The sequence below is a fragment of the Macrobrachium nipponense genome, chromosome 4 (assembly GCF_015104395.2).
Source record: "Macrobrachium nipponense isolate FS-2020 chromosome 4, ASM1510439v2, whole genome shotgun sequence".
Classification (NCBI taxonomy): Eukaryota; Metazoa; Arthropoda; class Malacostraca; order Decapoda; family Palaemonidae; genus Macrobrachium; species Macrobrachium nipponense.
Genome location: NC_061100.1, coordinates 138,088,961 through 138,107,035, shown reverse-complemented (window position 1 = coordinate 138,107,035; position 18,075 = coordinate 138,088,961). Strand labels below are relative to the sequence as shown.

The 18,075-nt window shown below is 35.8% G+C and overlaps 1 protein-coding gene across 3 annotated transcripts in view; it reads left to right on the top strand.

The window, feature by feature from the left end:
• The window catches only part of LOC135211223 (neuronal acetylcholine receptor subunit alpha-6-like), a 58,954-nt gene extending 45,298 nt beyond the window's left edge, over positions 1-13,656 (top strand). For 2 of the 3 annotated variants that reach the window (XM_064244479.1, XM_064244478.1), the window contains exons 3-10: positions 3,609-3,730; positions 3,926-3,970; positions 4,297-4,406; positions 5,098-5,314; positions 5,449-5,644; positions 6,789-6,941; positions 8,904-9,091; positions 12,186-13,656. In XM_064244479.1, the coding sequence (XP_064100549.1) occupies positions 3,609-3,730; positions 3,926-3,970; positions 4,297-4,406; positions 5,098-5,314; positions 5,449-5,644; positions 6,789-6,941; positions 8,904-9,091; positions 12,186-12,404 (1,250 nt within the window). In that variant the 3' untranslated portion in view covers positions 12,405-13,656. The remainder of the gene's footprint in view (positions 1-3,608; positions 3,731-3,925; positions 3,971-4,296; positions 4,407-5,097; positions 5,315-5,448; positions 5,645-6,788; positions 6,942-8,903; positions 9,092-12,185) is intronic. The other variant, XM_064244480.1, reaches the window with a different exon arrangement.
• Positions 13,657-18,075: the final 4,419 nt, after the last annotated feature.

Genomic DNA, 18,075 nt, shown 5'->3' with positions numbered 1-18,075 from the left:
ATGTGGAATTATACTCGCACCTTAATTGCAATTTAAACTTTAATTTACGCATTTCATGCACAAGTTGCAAACAAATATGAAATAATTATAGGTGCGTAAGAAAGGCGAGCCTTTAAGAAAACCTCAAGGCATAGCTGATGTATCTCGCGAGTGTCAAGAGTCAACTAACCCCGTCCCTGCCCAAGTGGCAGCCATGATGGAACTCCTCAAACGGTAGCATAAGGACTCGGCCCAAAATAAACTCTTCTTATCGCCGCCTGCAATGAACCGCCTCCTTCCCTCCTCTCCGAGAGGCAGGATCGAATCCTGCTCCTAATCGACTTAATTTAGACTCCATCCTAAGTATTAGGTTTCCTTTGGGTCGTACAATAACACTCGAAGGACCCTCTGTCGAGGGAGCCGAGTCAATTCTTTGTCCTGCGGTGGACCCAAAGAAAATACTGGGAGTTGATAAGGCAGTGACATTCTCATAATTGCGAGTAAATGGCCTGAGTGCTCGCATGAGTGAAATCTATTACCATAATCGCAAAGTTTATTGTGGAATGCAGTGGCCTGGACGCTGCACGCTAAGAGCGAGTAATGCTACAATGGTACGGAGGTGACAGAATCCTTGTTTGTTTTGTTTGACACTGAAGGCTCTTGGCTTTCTTGACACTGCGCTGCCTGGCAGTGCCTCTGATTAATAGTGTTTTGAATCCAAACTTTAAGGAAGATTGAAGCTCACTGTTGCTTCTGTTGGAGCTTCAGAAAAGTGGACTCGTAATTTTTATCTAAATTCTTTATGATAATTTATAAATAGACTTTTATCTTCTTATAGCAATTTACCTACTATGCTCTAACAGTCCGAACAATAGCATTTTTTACATAATGTAAACGATGTTTAAGCGAGTTTCAAACAGATTAATTCATACAAACTTTAACGGAATAATACTTGGAGACTTGTAATTGGATCTCATGTGAGAGAGAGAGAGAGAGAGAGAGAGAGAGAGAGAAGGAAGGAAGTTTAAATGAGCTGCCTTTTTACGTTTTCTTAAAGAACAATCACGACCATCTAATGTGGTTAAAATCCCTATTCTTGTCAGTCCCATCATTTTTCAAGAGTATAACTGAGAGTTTGAATTCAACGGAATTCTGATTCAGTAACAATAGTTACATGTCATGAGCAGTTCTTTTAGGCATAGGGAACAGTCATAGTCGGGGGAAAGGAACCAGTGAATTTCGGAATAAAGGGTCACAAACTTATGGGAAGCTACTTCAAGTAGATTATCTTTAACTCATCGCAGTGTGTGTACTTATATATATATATATATATATATATATATATATATATATATATATATATATATATATATATATATATGTGTGTGTGTGTGTGTGTGTGTGTGTGTGTGTGTGTGTGTGTGTGTTTTGGAAGTCATGAAAACATGGTCACTTGTTCCAAAGAAATAAATTTCAAACTAACATCGGGACCGGTCTCAAGTTGTTTTATTTTATCTTAGATACATTGAAAATAAAACAACTTGTTCCTGTTTTAAATACCCAGTCCTCAGCTGTTCAACTTTTTTTATCTTGACTTTGTTGTTGTTCTTAACGCCTGTTATTGTTTACTTTTCGTTTCTGCTTTTAGTTTCACTCAGACATTGCTCAGGCAGGTTAGCTCCTCTCTTCCTTTATTTATTTCTTTTTTTTTTAAATAAAACCTTGTCAATAAACCTTGCTTAAGTGTAGATTAATGTTCAGTTTTATTGTTTTCTTTTTAATTTAACTTGTGTTTTAACGTAACTAACTGTGTGCTTTAAGTAAGGTTTCCTGTTAAGTCGACTAATAGGACACTTATTATTTCTAATTTTATCATTTTTAAAAAGTTTTCAAAAAAAATCATTTTATTTATATCTATCACAGAATTCCTTGAGGATGCAATAATGTATTGCGAAACGTCGAAAATAAATCTATCATAATGTCAAATTCCTCTGTGTTCCTACTTGCCTTAATCTACTAAGTGTATATATATATATATAATAATATATATATATATATATATATATAGTATATATATATATATATATATATATATTATATATTTGAGTTAGTGTGTATGTGATTTTAAATCACGAAAAGGTAAAAAAAGTGATACATTTATGAACAAAGTTAAATCCACGAAGGAAAGAGTGAAACATTGAGATGCTAAGCACTTACGTCCTAGTAATGCGAAAGTACTTGGCAAAATTATATATGAAGTATTTCGAAACAGTAATTATAAACCCTATCAAACATGTAGATATAATTAGGCTTCGTTATGTAGACGACATCTAACACACTAGAAAAGTGAGTGGGGCGATTTTGATGTCTTTCTACAAAAATTAAATTCTTTGGTCCCAAGCATAAAATTTAAAGTAGAATGGGAAAACAATAACCAAATCCCCTTTTTAGATGTCTTAATCATCAAAATTAATAACATCTACAAGTTCACTGTCTTCAGGAAATCGACATTCTCACTTTCATACATATACATCTTTACAGCTATCATGACATTTCAGTTAAACTCGGCATAGCAAGTAACTTATTTCTTGGAGCCCTGAGAATTTGCTCCCCAGATTGTCTTTACAAAGAACTTGAAACAATCAGAAATCAACTCATCTTGTTGAAATACCCCAAACACACGACAGAAAAAGCCATAAATAAAGCAAAGAGCATTTTTACAAATCCATAGAAAACAAAGAAAAGGAAAAATACACGAACAAAATCATAATCCCACACATGGATAACTTACAATAGATTACACAAACCTTAGGCCAACCCAACCCTTTTATCTTCACTTATCCAAATACATGTGGGAAATCCTTAATTAACATTCAACAGAAACCAGTTCCTAAAGATGTAGAAGTTTATGAAATCCCCTGTAGGGATTGTGATAAGTCATACTATGGATTCACAGGAAAATCTCTCTCGGAAATATTACCTCAACATAAATGCTTGGTTAGATATGGACAACATAGTTCGGCAATTTCCCTCATTTAATAACATGAACCACACCGTAAATTAGACTCATCCTTAATTTTATACAAGAGCAACTGTTGCTAGAAATGTCAGATGGCAGAAGTTTCACTGATAAAACAACAATATAATAGGATCAACCTTTCCAATGGAGCCTGGGACTCTGACATATAGACAATATCTTCCTTAAGGCAATGAAGCGGATTAAGACAATGAACGGAACCAACGCTGGCTTAGCGGTGACCCCAGCCATCACCTATGGGCATATCTCCCACTATATATTTCACCAATGTAACTTCTTCTGTCATTCACTACTTGATAAGGGTGGAAGTCAGTCTCCACCAAAATATAGTCCTTAGCTTTAAACCAGAGTGTTTTATACTTTATATATATATATATATATATATATATATATATATAATATATATACATATATATATATAATATATATTTGTGCATGTGTTTGTATTCGTGCATGTATGTGTATGGGGGGAGAGGCTCCAGAATGTTATAACCTTCCATCTTTACAGCAAAAAAAATATACATTTCCTTTTAGATGTTAGTGTTTGTACGTAGCAATGGATCCTCATAATGACTGACTGATTTCTCTGCAGATGGCTTCAACGAATACGAACAGTTGTTACGTCACGAACTCCTGGCGCAGTACGACAAATTATCGCTGCCTGCTGCGTCCACAATGGTCGAGTTTAGACTCACGATCAAGCACTTCGAAATGGTAAGCATCAGACAGAGAGAAATAGAGCCGGTATTTACAACTAAAGGGGTTCTTAGAAGGTTTGAGTATATATAATTAGTGTTAACAAATCAAACTTTTCCCTCTTTGTCTTTTCTCTGAATTTATGTTTCAGTACCCTTAAAATTAAAGAATATTCAAAACTTAATTATGAGAGATGTCATCCATTTCTTACAGATTGAAGAAAGTCACTCTCTAATGGTCGATGCCTGGATGGTGAATGTGAGTACATCAGCCCATTTTGGTTGATCCCTTCTGGTTGAAAATCTCTTGAGAGGAAACAGAACAGTATCTTGTTCAAAAAATTATAAGTGAATTTAAGATGAATTTTTCTTAGCATGGGCATAACTTAAAGAAATCAGAATTAAAGATACTGACTAACTTTGCAAAAAAAAAAAAAAAAAAAAACACGAAAACTACTGTCTTACCCGCAATGTCTAAATCCAAATAAAGTGAAAAATCAGGATGAATAGTTGTCAGAAGCAGAATAATGTTAAGTGCTATCCATCGTAATATTGCTTGTATTTATTATTTAATTTTTCCTTCAGGAATGGAAGGATCCTAGACTGTCGTGGGATCCCATGAGCTATGGTGGGATAAGGAAGATTATGATTCCTCACAATCTTGTTTGGAAGCCTGATATTGATGTGTATAACAGGTAGGGAAAATTAAACCTTATATCATACATGCAAGAGGCGTTCCATTTCATCTGAGTTTGTTTTCCTGGTGCGTCCATTTACCCGTTTCAAGAATTGACCTTACTGAAAGGAAGTTGGAATCCTGCAACTGTGCTCTTTCATTCATTGTTCTTAATGTATAAATCTTGCTCGAATTTACGATTACGGGAAACATTCTCTCATGAGTGGGGAATAATATATATATATATATATATATATATATATATATATATATATATATATATATATATATATATATATATATATACACATATATATAGTGTATATATATGATGTATGTATGTATATATATATATATATATATATATATATATATATATATATATATATATATATATATATATATATATATATAATAGCTCCGTTCATCACTCTTCATTCTGTTTCATAGTTACATATTCCATTTTTCTTCGTTGACCATCCAGTTATGTTCCTCATACAATATTCGGTTGAATAAGTTTCTTAGATTCTTATCTAATTTGCTTTATATACGGACTGCAGTTTCGTTCGAATACATGAATTTCTTGATATTCTTCATGAATTTCAAGCTTATTTTTATTCGCCTTTGCAACTTTTGCAATTAGAGCCACGTCAAATTATTCATTATCCAGTCTGGAGGTTTCCTCAACATCATTCCCTGTACGGTTTCAGCGCAACGCCAGAGAAAGACATGACCTATGGCAACACACTGGTCATCGTCTACGACGTGGGAAAAGTCCTGTTTGTTCCACCCATTAAACTTCACTTTACCTGCGTTATGGATCTCACCCATTGGCCGCACGATAAGCACAACTGCACGACCATCCTGGGCTCCTGGGTGCACGACGGCTACACCATTGACCTTCAAGTCAAGGATGAAAAGCCTGAGGTAAAGGAATGGAAACGTCACATTTTGTTCGAACTCCTTTCAAAATAACGCGATTGAATATTCTTTCGCATATCAGTGGATTTTTGTCTTGTTTGAAGAATTTTCATTCTCTCTCTCTCTCTCTCTCTGGGCAGATCGACATGCCGGTGCGAACCACGGAAAGCGGACAGAATCTGACGAGGGGGTACTGGAATCTCCTAGACTCCAAAATCATTCGTGACTACCGGTTCTACAATTGCTGCGTGGAGCCGTACATTACCATACGCATGAGCATGTACGTCGAAAGGAACGCTCCGGCCTACGCTTGGATAGTCAAAGGACCAGCTCTGGGTAAGAGACGGAATCCTGTCGATAGGCTGGATGAGTGAGGTGGAACAGAATAAAGCCAGCTGACCTCCTAAATGACAGGAAGTTTAATTTACAAATAAGGGAAGGGAGGCTGACACTGAAGTATAGTTTAAAAAAAATAATGTCGCCAAACTTGGGTCTCTGCGACGTTAATTTACAGGAATAAATCCATCAATTATTAACTACTGTCCAGTGTTTGGAGACAAAGCGTCATTCATTGTAAAAGCAATAAGCTACAAATGTCCTTTAATATCTAATTCGCTCTACCTCGTGATAGCTTTGTGGGTTACAGCGCGTCACTGTACGTCCTGAATTCTTACTGCCGTGGTTGGAGTCGATGAGCCGATGAATTTCTTATCAACTAAAAAATTCCCCTTTAGTTAACATATATCAATATATATAAATTAAAGGACACTTGTAGCTTAATGCCTGTGTAGGAATCACGGTGATGTGATAAAATGCATATATATAAATGCAAAGGATTATCTATAATTCTAATGGTCTAGATTTACATCACTTGAAAATTTTATTTTGTAAAAAAGCCAACACTTAGAAGTGTACCAACATACATAGAAACACACTTTTGTACACACATGCACATATATATTTAAACACGCATATATATACATTATATATATATATATATATAATATAATATATATATATATATGTATATATATAATGTGTGTGTGCGTGCGCGCGTATTGTATGAAAAAGATGAATGTGAGTACATACATAATTATTTGCAAGCATGTTAACACATTCTTTATTAGTTAACCTTTCTTATTATTATTATTAATTATTATTATTATTATTATTATTATTAGTATTCATTGGAAGGAGACCCTCTTCCAAACAAGTATTATTAAAAGATATTGCTGCGTCAGCCGCATTTAACTTGTAAACAGTCTTCCCTATTATTAGAAAAATAGAGAAGACAATTTACAATATTATTATCATTATTATTATTATTATTATTATTATTATTATTATTATTATTATTATTATTATTATTATTATTTAAAGATGCTGATATAAGGCTGAAAACATCTCGGCACATCTCCGAATATCAACACTCAGCACCACCAGCTATCTGTAGATCTCTTTTCCCGCCTCTCCCCTACAGGCATGAGCCTCCTGACGCTGGTCCTGTTCATGCTGCCTCCTGCGGCGGGAGAGAAGATGACCTTCGGTGTTCTGTGTCTGCTGTTACACGTCGTCTTCATCGCCTACTCATCCTACATCATCAACATCACGCCGTCACATCTTCCGCTCATCAGTAAGGATTCTCTCAGTTGAATATGCAGGCCCCGTGATTAGACTTGTTTGGTCACAGGATAGATTGGCAACAGATGATTGCAAAAGAGTCATGGTTGATTGTTCTGATTTTTTTCTTTTTATTTCTATATTTTCGGGTCCTAAAACTTTTCCGGCGGGGGCGGAGGGGTTAGGAAAAGGTATAAGTGGATTGTCTGTATCACCATCACTCGTCTTAAAAAGGAAAAAAATTGTGGTAATGTGGGAAATTTTTCATTTAAATGGATGTATGTGGTAGTTTCGTGATCATATATATATATATGAATAATCATCACATCGAACCGTTGGGATTCATTTATATATCATTGAGCTACAAATTTCCTTTAATATCTAAATTCACTCTACTTCGGAATTGATATATTTTTCATATATGTACCGAAGGGGAATTTTTTTAGTTGATAACAATTTCGCCCCCACATGGGATCGAACCACTGTCCAAGTGGACGGGGACGAAATCAGGACCCAGTGACGCTATCAAGTCAGCTAACAGAGACGCTATAAGTCATATCGATTCTGACCTTACAAATCACCCTCGAACTCGGTGTATTCGTAATTAGAATCGATATGAAAACCCCGTCTACCCTGTTAGCCAATTTGAACAGTTTGAAACACGTAGCCTTATTATGAATAATCATCACATCGAACCGTGATTCATTTATATATCATTGAGCTACAAATTTCCTTTAATATCTAAATTCACTCTACTTCGGAATTGATATATTTTCATATATGTACCGAAGGGGAATTTTTTTTAGTTGATAACAATTTTCGCCCCACATGGGATCGAACCACTGTCCAAGTGGACGGGACGAATCAGGACCAGTGACGCTATCAAGTCAGCTAACAGAGACGCTATAAGTTCATATCGATTCTGACCCTTACAAATCACCCTCGAACTCGGTGTATTCGTAATTAGAATCGATATGAAACCCCGTCTACCATGTTAGCCAATTTGAACGTTTGAAACACGTAGCCTTATTATGAATAATCATCACATCGAACCGTGATTCATTTATATATCATTGAGCTACAAATTTCCTTTAATATCTAAATTCACTCTACTTCGGAATTGATATATTTTCATATATGTACCGAAGTAGAGTGAATTTAGATATTAAAGGAAATTTGTAGCTCAATGATATATAAATGAATCACGGTTCGATGTGATGATTATTCATAATAAGGCTACGTGTTTCAAACGTTCAAATTGGCTAACATGGTAGACGGGGTTTCATATCGATTCTAATTACGAATACACCGAGTTCGAGGGTGATTTGTAAGGTCAGAATCGATATGAACTTATAGCGTCTCTGTTAGCTGACTTGATAGCGTCACTGGGTCCTGATTTCGTCCCCGTCCACTTGGACAGTGGTTCGATCCCATGTGGGGGCGAAATTGTTATCAACTAAAAAAATTCCCCTTCGGTACATATATGAAAATATATCAATTCCGAAGTAGAGTGAATTTAGATATTAAAGGAAATTTGTAGCTCAATGATATATAAATGAATCACGGTTCGATGTGATGATTATTCATAATAAGGCTACGTGTTTCAAACGTTCAAATTGGCTAACATGGTAGACGGGGTTTCATATCGATTCTAATTACGAATACACCGAGTTCGAGGGTGATTTGTAAGGTCAGAATCGATATGAACTTATAGCGTCTCTGTTAGCTGACTTGATAGCGTCACTGGGTCCTGATTTCGTCCCCGTCCACTTGGACAGTGGTTCGATCCCATGTGGGGGCGAAATTGTTATCAACTAAAAAATTCCCCTTCGGTACATATATGAAAATATATCAATTCCGAAGTAGAGTGAATTTAGATATTAAAGGAAATTTGTAGCTCAATGATATATATATATATATATATATATATAATATACTCCAAAAACACTAATGAATTGTCTCCTCCTCTTTGCAGTCGAGATGATATGCAAACAAGCCATGCTGGTCATCGCGAGCCTGGTTTTCGGGGCTCTGTCCCTACGGCTGGCCCGAGATCCTCACACGTCGGGGCTTTCGTCCTTCGTCAAGGCGCCCTTGGTCTTCCTCTCCAGCTTTCTCTGCCTCCAGAACTACAAGAATCTCGTAGGTTTCACGGTTTGGGAGGTGAGAGGCGACTGGCACTTACTACCATGACTGCACGTTTGCTCACATCATATTTCTGAATCATCTATCGCGTTTAAATATTATCTGTACAGTTAAACGTTGCATCTAGAATACATGCATGGAAGTACTACTACTATACTACTACTATTACTAGCACTACTACTATAATTAGTACCATTATCAGGCTAATCACTTTCATTTGAACGTCTGTTTGATATTATGTACATCATTTTGACTCTGTAACCTTTGGACTCCAAAGTAAAAAAACTGATGAGAATTTGATATGCTGTTCTTGAACTGTAAATATCTCTGACATATACAGATATTCATTGCGAAAGACCAGTATTTATCAACAATTCTAAGTCATGCAAAATGCCATCGCGTTGTCATTAGAACCTGTTTTTGGCCGAAGATTCTTGGTACAAACAGCTGAATAATGCCACTTGCTAGTCACCCAGAGAAAATAAAGAATGTTTACCACATGTGGGCTCAATTTATGATTGCATCCACAGACGGTTGGTAGGAAACAATGCGTCAGTATATAACACTGTCAACTATCAACTTCATTTCCTTTGACGAATGCAGGCTGGAGAAGGCCAACTAGTTTTATTTCCACTTTTTTTTTTTTTGGTCATTTAATGACAGTAATCTGCAAAACGATGATGGGGTCGTCCTGTTAACATTCACAGATTCTGACCCATCCTTTGAGGGATGGGGTTTATGTCAAAAAAATCCCACAGGCACAGTTTGCGTCGCGTGATTAATTGACAGATGGAGGGATTAGAAAATTGCTGGTTTCCTGATTAGTCCAGATTCTTTAAGATGGTCTCTCTCTCTCACTCTCCCTCTCTCACCAGTGTTAAAGGAGAATTATTATAGCAATTTGCATCATGTGTTTTCAGCGCATTCTTTAGATCTATCATCATCACTGAGAAAGATAAAAATAAAATAGTATTTACATATATGTATATAAATATATGTATACATTATATATATATATATATATATTATTATATATATATACATAAATACATTACATGTATACACACACACACACACACACACACATATATATATATATATATATATATATATATATATATATATATATATATTATATGTGTGTGCGTGTGTGTGTGTGAAGCCTCTAGAAACCAATTTATACAGTACTTGCTTAACCTTTGGAATAACTCATATGAAAGAATCACATATGACACGATCACCTGCCTAATCCAGATTCGGACGTATGCCATTTTGGGTTAGTGAATGGATAACAATGACTTTATCAGCTCAGCCATCAGTGTTCGAATCCTAGTTAGGGTCGTTATATTTATCCTTTTGGGTTACGTTATCCCCAAGGTATTAGTGGTAAACTATCACACACACATACATGTATATATACATATATATGTATATATCATATTATTCATATAATATATACATATTATATATATATACATTATATATACACACACGTATGTATATATTATACATATATAACATATACACGCGAGGTACCTATCAAAGTACCGAGTGGAATGTTAATATCATGAAATATCTCTAAAAAAAAATGTCCAACATAAAACATGAAATATTACTGTAACTTTTGCCATTTTGTCTGTCTATAGCAATAGTTATCTAGCAAGGAAGATAGTAGGGGCTTTGCAAAAGGTTTAGAAAAGAGGAAGAGCAGCTATTGAATGAAAATTCAAAAGAGAAAGAGCAGCTATTGAATGAAAATTCAAAAGAGAAAGAGCAGCTATTGAATGAAAATTCAAAAGAGAAAGAGCAGCTATTGAATGAAAAGTTAAAAGAGAAAGAGCAGCTATTGAATGAAAAGTTAAAAGAGAAAGAACAGCTATTGAATGAAAAGTTAAAAGAGAAAGAACAGCTATTGAATGAAAAGTTAAAAGAGAAAGAGCAGCAATTGAATGAAAAGTTAAAAGAGAAAGAGCAGCAATTGAATGAAAAGTTAAAAGAGAAAGAGCAGCAATTGAATGAAAAGTTAAAAGAGAAAGAGCAGCTATTGAATGAAAAGTTGAAATTCAAGGCAAAAACAAATTATACATACATGATTATCTAACTTGTAACTTAATTGCACATTACCTATATATTTATTATTGATACCAGGCCATTGTATTAGGATGTGGAAGACATATCTTGCTATTATTTTTGCTACAATATTAGCTTTTTCATCCCTAAGCATAAACGACATAGAATTAAGTATTTTTAACCTACTTGTTTTTTTATCAAAAGACAATGTGGCATCTTCCCCTGAAGAGTATGATGGACGAAAGTTATTGAGAAATGCATAACATGAAAAGTGTTTGGATGAGAGAGAGGTAGTCTTAGAAAGGCTGGAGACGGGAGTGAAAGTGTGCTAAAAAATAAAAAAGGGTGTTAATATCGAATAAGGGTGAGATTTTGCGTAACATAATGGCGTAGTGCGTGTAAGTGTATCAAGCTGCAAGAGATTCACGAACGATTCAGGTCGTTAATATATAAATGTGGCAGTGGCCATTGCAGTTATTACTGCTGGAAGCACCCAAATTTTTAGGAGAAGCAGCATGAGCTGGAAGAGCAGAAGAATTGTACATATTATTTCCGCTGGTAACAGATCAAACACACATTCAGTGGGGATGAATACTAACCCCTTCCCTATATCTAATCTACCCTAGAGTGCCGTTCCCTTACCAGGTCATGTGACTTTCGTTTCCCTGCCCCCCCCCCCCCCCCCACACCCCCACCCCTTTTCCAGCCTCTTCCTCTTTCCCGACGTGAAACTGCAAAGTGTTACGACGTGTCAAACTATTGTGATATGGATCAGCCTGATTATATACTATATACTCTATATATATATATATATATATATATATATATATATATATATTATATATATATATATATATATATATATTTATACATGAAATATCTGTGACATTGGGCGTTTGCATATGAATTAATTAAACATATTTCTCCAGCATCTCTGGAACACCATATACTTAATTCTCATCTCAGGTGTTGTCTCGCAACAGAATTCCCACCACCCCGGAAGAAAGTTTCCTAACCCCCTCGACCTTCTTTCCTCCCGCAGGTGTCCAGAGTCCACCACCAGACGTACAGCCGATCCCTCAAGTCCGACGAGTTCGAACTTCGGGAGAACGGAAACGGACACGTCTATTCCGGGGAGATCAGCGTCAGTCCGGGACTAGACTGGCTCCTCCTTGCCGCTGTGATAGACCGCCTCTGTCTCATCGTGTTCATTGTGATTTCAATTATCAATTTCGTCTTTTACAAAAGCGTTCTTTTGTAAATGTCAACTCCCGGAACCATGACATTATGAAGATGGCCGAACTGAAAAAGTATTTGGTGGTTCGTGAACTTTTCCAAATGGAATGGACGCTCTTTTCCTGACGTAGTGATTAATTGAAATATAATCTGACAAAACATAACACTGGAATTTTCAAAAGTATTTTTCAGCAGCTTCGAAGGGCAAGTTGAAAGTCTAAAAGACAATATTTTGTATATATATGACGAGCTGGGAATGAACGATCTCGGGCAAGGTCTTACAAACAATTTCCTAATTGGCAATACTTGTCCTCGTGTAACATGAAGGAATCCCAGTGATTTGTGAACAAAAAGTATTGAACGCCACGTGATTCTTTTCGGATTATATTTCAAATACCACTGTACTACTTTTCTTTAACAAGCAAGTACATTTTGATTTGTTAGTAAAATAAAAATAAAAAGTTTTAAAAAGATCAAATTCTGTTGAACAATGGCTGTGGTTATAAAATACCAGAAAAAACCAAGTTACCAATCTGTAACCACAAGCAAAAAAAATAAATAAATAAATAAAGTAAAACACCTGAGTATTTCAAGGTGAAACAACTTAGTAAGGAACCGGGAGGCCAACAGTCATCATAGTCACTAGAAGTCACTCCCATGCGATCATTGTAAGGGCAATATCAAAGGATAGCCCAGCTATTGCCTAAATGGGGCCAACGTAGGGTCGGAAGGCCCTTCATTAATTTCATGTACAAAGAATGATGGGCTGGCATATACAGTAACCCAGGTGTCGCTTTGGAACTTTCTTTCAGAGATTCGTTTTCCTCTTCTTCTTCATGCAGTACCAATGACAGAGCTTCATTAAAGCTACAAAATTCTTAACATATCCTTGGTTTCTTTCAAGGGACGAGAGAAACCGAATTCTTTCTTAACGCAGGACTCCTTCATCGTCGTCAGCAGCTGCCCTCACAGAAGAAATCATCTCACGCAACTCAAGAAGGGATGAGGTGTTTACTTAAGAGACTGTGGGCATTTCAATTCGTGGGTGGTATTGTTGGGGGGGGGGGGGGGGGCGGTATTTTACGGATGTGAATATTACGTTTTCTTGATGAATGTGGTAAGCTGGTCAAAATATATCTGTATATTGTGATTTATGTTGTAGTGCTGTGTGTTTGTATGTTTATGTTTGTCGCAGTGTCGTATACTTATTTCTGTAAGTCACGGAGAATTTTTATAACATAGCTTTTCATGTGGTATAATAAAGTACCTAAGAAAAATTGGTCTTATTCATTAAATAAACACCCTTATTCATGAGCTCTGTGTATCTTTTTATGAGATAATTTATTTATCTTTTTATGAGATAATTTATTTATCTTTTTATGAGATAATTTATTTATCTTTTTATGAGATAATTTATTTATCTTTTTATGACATAATTTCTTTTTCTTTTTATGAGATAATTTATTTATCTTTTTATGAGACAATTTATTTATCTTTTTATGAGATAATTTATTACCCACCATTTTATGGTCCATCTGCTCGAAAGTAATGCTGACATTAATTATGAGATTCACTTGACAAGAGATGTTCCAGAATGGAAGTAGGATTACCTGGTTTTAGTCACCTTCTAAATAACTGATGGAGGTCGTCACAGAATTGCCAGCCTCTTTCCCTTAGCTAAACGCACGAGCCTTTGTCAGAGCTGCCAATTAAATGAACCACTGTGCCATCTGTCCAAACGAAGTTGCATAACTTAGCTGATGCAACCAAACTTGCTCTTGCAACAAACTGAAATGTATTTCGGCATAGGATAAAATCCTATGTTCAGTTTTAAAAGACTTTACGAGGATCAACTGTACTTGTTAGTTAGTTTTCATTATCACTGTTTTTTTTTTCAAGCAAAGTCCAAAGAAAAATCCTTCAAGTAAAGAATTCATAGGAGCGTGGACAGTGACTAAGAAAAAGTAAGTCATTGATCATATTTTTTTACGGATGACCTCAAACTTTATCCTTCATCTTACCGTCCCCATTCGAGCTAAAATTTTCCCTGCGAGTCACGATCGGGTCAAAGGTTAAAAAAAAAAGTCGGTTAGTATCTCGGATCATTACGTGACCTCCTGGAGTGAAATCCTTCAGCGGTATAATGAACCTGCGGAGTTGGAATACATAAAAGGCGTCTTTCGATAGACGACAGCCAGAATAAAACAAAAATAACAATAAAAATCTAATAAATATTCAGCAAGCAATCAAGTATTAATTTGCTAAAGCGAGGGGGGTGTGGAGATCGGCTCTTTTGCACTTCAAATATGAAGATGACTCGGAGGATTACCACACCAACTCTTCTTCTGCCCCTCGTCATGATGGACACCTTGACCTTTGGGCTTCCGCGAGGCAAGGCGAGCGTAGAGTCTCCTGGTAAATAAAGGCGTTGACTGAACGGACAGTTTGTCTGACTGACGTCAACCTGTTTCGAGGACGTGTTGATACATACTTTTGCTTATGAAGAGAAAATCCTGCAGTTATTGAGAAGGTATGCAGACGGGATGAAGTTGCAATAGCTACATAAGGATGAAAATCGACATCTTTCTATTTTCTTTACTGTAAAACGAGGGAATTGAATTTTCGTCGAATATTCAGTATTTACCCGTAACACACCAACAGATATTGCTGGTTCGCCGCAACGTCAAGTAAGTGGCAGACTGCCAACAGTCGACCTGCGCAGGTCAGAGGGTTCCTGGGAGAGATTCTGGGCAAAGGTCTGAGACGAGGATACCGACGTTTGCCAATCAACATGCACCTTGCAAGCAAATGCTTGCATTTTCTCATATTTCCGCCCAAGCCCGAGACGCAAACACTGGAATTCACAAGTGGTTTGTTCAAGAGGTATTAGCGCAGGTGAAATGTACTGTAAGAGAGAGAGAGAGTAAGAGAGAGAGAGAGAGAGAGAGAGGAGAGAGAGAGAGAGAGAGAGAGAGAGAGAGAGAGAATGGTAATCAGGTTCAATCGTTAACGCTCTTGAGTCAAAGTTACAATTAAATAATTTATATATATATATATATATATATATATATATATATATATATATATATATATATATATATATATATAGATATATATAGATATATATAGATATATATATATAATACATATATGACTATATATAGATATATATATATATATATATATCTATATATATATATATGTGTATATATATACATAATATATTATATATATATATATATATATATATATTTATATATATATATATATATATATGCATACATGCATTCGTCTTTGTCACTGGCGTATATCTTACACACGCTTAGTAACATAAAGTTTTAACGTATGACGAGTACCTTTTTCTCTATGACCTGTTGCACTTGGTCTGAGAGGAAGGTGTTCGTGTTTGGACTTACAAAAGTCCATCAAGAACTTGCCTTGGAACTTTTAGTTCTTATCTCAGGCAAAATCATAAATAAACTTCATCACTGAATTTCTGTCTGCTCGCTTAGCCATCTCTCTCTCTCTCTCTCTCTCTCTCTCTCTCTCTCTCTTCTCTCTGCCAAGTTTAGGAATAGAACAGACTTCAGAATGTAGACCAAAGTCCAAGCACCGGGACCTACGAGGTCATTCAGCGATGAAATGGAAATTGACACTGGAAGGTTTGAGAGACGTACTAAGACGAAAACATCGCCGTTAAACTATATAATCAATTGTTAGGAGAGGGTGGAGAGTAAGATGGAAGGGAGAAAGAGAAAATGTGCAGAAGTAGAGTAAATGGAATGAAAGGGGTTGCAGCTGCAAAGAACCTTAAAGTAATGCCAACAGTGCACCGCATGAGGTGTACTGATGGTACTAAATTCCCCACGGGATAAAGTTTAATATTCGTCGTTCTTATTGAAAGTTTAATAATGGTTGTTTCTCTCATGAGTTGTTTTGTACACAACTGCGTAAACGTGCATACCGCACAGAGCATGGAAATGGAGTCTTGAAGAGTCAATAATTCACAAAACTCGGAAGGAATTATCTGGATTGTCTTTGTCGTCCATGGAACTTCTTTCAGCTCGTGCCCGTCACCTCAAATAATGCCCTCAGGATTTTCACATAAAAGCTTTCTGGGCGGCCTCTCTCTGCCGTGATAGTAGAAAGTTCCCGGCTTAAGTGAAACTTTAGTCTAACAAGGATTTAAAATTAGATATGAAATTAGCGTAACTATTTTCACTTCAGAGCTCATGTTGAAAATCACGCCTTAGAAATGCCGTACTCATTAGTTTACTGACTAGACGTATTTCAGAATTCATGTTAGTCGTCAGACCAAATAACCACCTCACTAACTAGCCTAATTGTACTAATATTTGATATTTGCAAAGAATACTGAAGCTTAATGTTATTCATTAGAACCCTAACATGTATCCATTTTAATAAGCTTTAAATGTGAAGTCTAATTACCTACATGACCTAAATGTTTCAGATTCCACGTTAATCATTACTGCCAAAAATGACATAACATTTCTTGCGCCGTCTGTTTTGCCATGTTATATAATATACAGCAGTAGTAATAGCAATCCTTTTCTACAAGACTAGATGCTTTCACAATATGCGCACAATCAGCCAGAATTCCTGCAGGATATCACTCAATTCAAAGATGCAGCAAAGGCGTGTTTGCTAAGACTTATCAAATTCATAAAAGGGATTAGAATCAGATTCTATAAATTCAGAGGCCACTCTTAAGAACTCTGACGATCAGTGCATCCGCCGTAAGAGATCTTATAGTAGAAGTAAGGAAATTGTCATTCAGCTATGCAGTTTTGGTTACATAAGGATATCCTCAGACTCATGCCGCTCTCCGCTGACATATTCAGTCAACAGAACGTAGCATTATTACAGCGACTCACTTGTTTTCTTTCCGTTAAGCCTTCCTGAAAAATATAAGTTAAGTACTTGGATTCGCGGTGATTCAGGTGTAGTCTCTATACATCCTCTGCATACATACAGTACATGCATACAAACAGAAATATGTGTATAAATGCAAATAATAAGACATCTGTAAACTCTCGAGCATAAGTATACAGAGAGAGAGAGAGAGAGAGAGAGAGGCAGGGAAATTACAGATTAATTTTAGGAAATATTTCTAAGAATTGCAACTAGCTCACGTTTCATTACGACTAAATGTAATGATCTCACAAACCTTAAAAAGAAAATATTTAAGAATTCGTTGCGTAGGAGATTGCAATGAAGAAATGAAGAAAATATAATAATAATAATAATAATAATAATAATAATAATAATAATAATAATAATAATAATAATAATAATAATAATCGCTATTTCTCCTCCAAAAGACTTGGGAGACTTTTTGGACGGCATTCTTTCGTACACACCCAGACTTGTACTTTGGACTGGAACAGCGAAGGTCGTCTGCAAGGATTCTCAAAATTGACGCAGACAATAACATGTGTCATTGCAATGGGTTAAAAGCGATGATGGACTCTTATAACTTATCGATTTTCTCTTATCGTGACTTCACAGTTTCGCAGAGAATCAGATAAACCTCCAATTTTTAGGTGCTAAAAAGTATAGGGTTTCTGTGAATTATTATTATCATTATTATTAGTTTAATCATTATCATCGCTTTTATTTCTGGTTTAGAAAATTTCTTGAAGAGATAAAAAGCTTCATGAAGGCTTTATAACTTT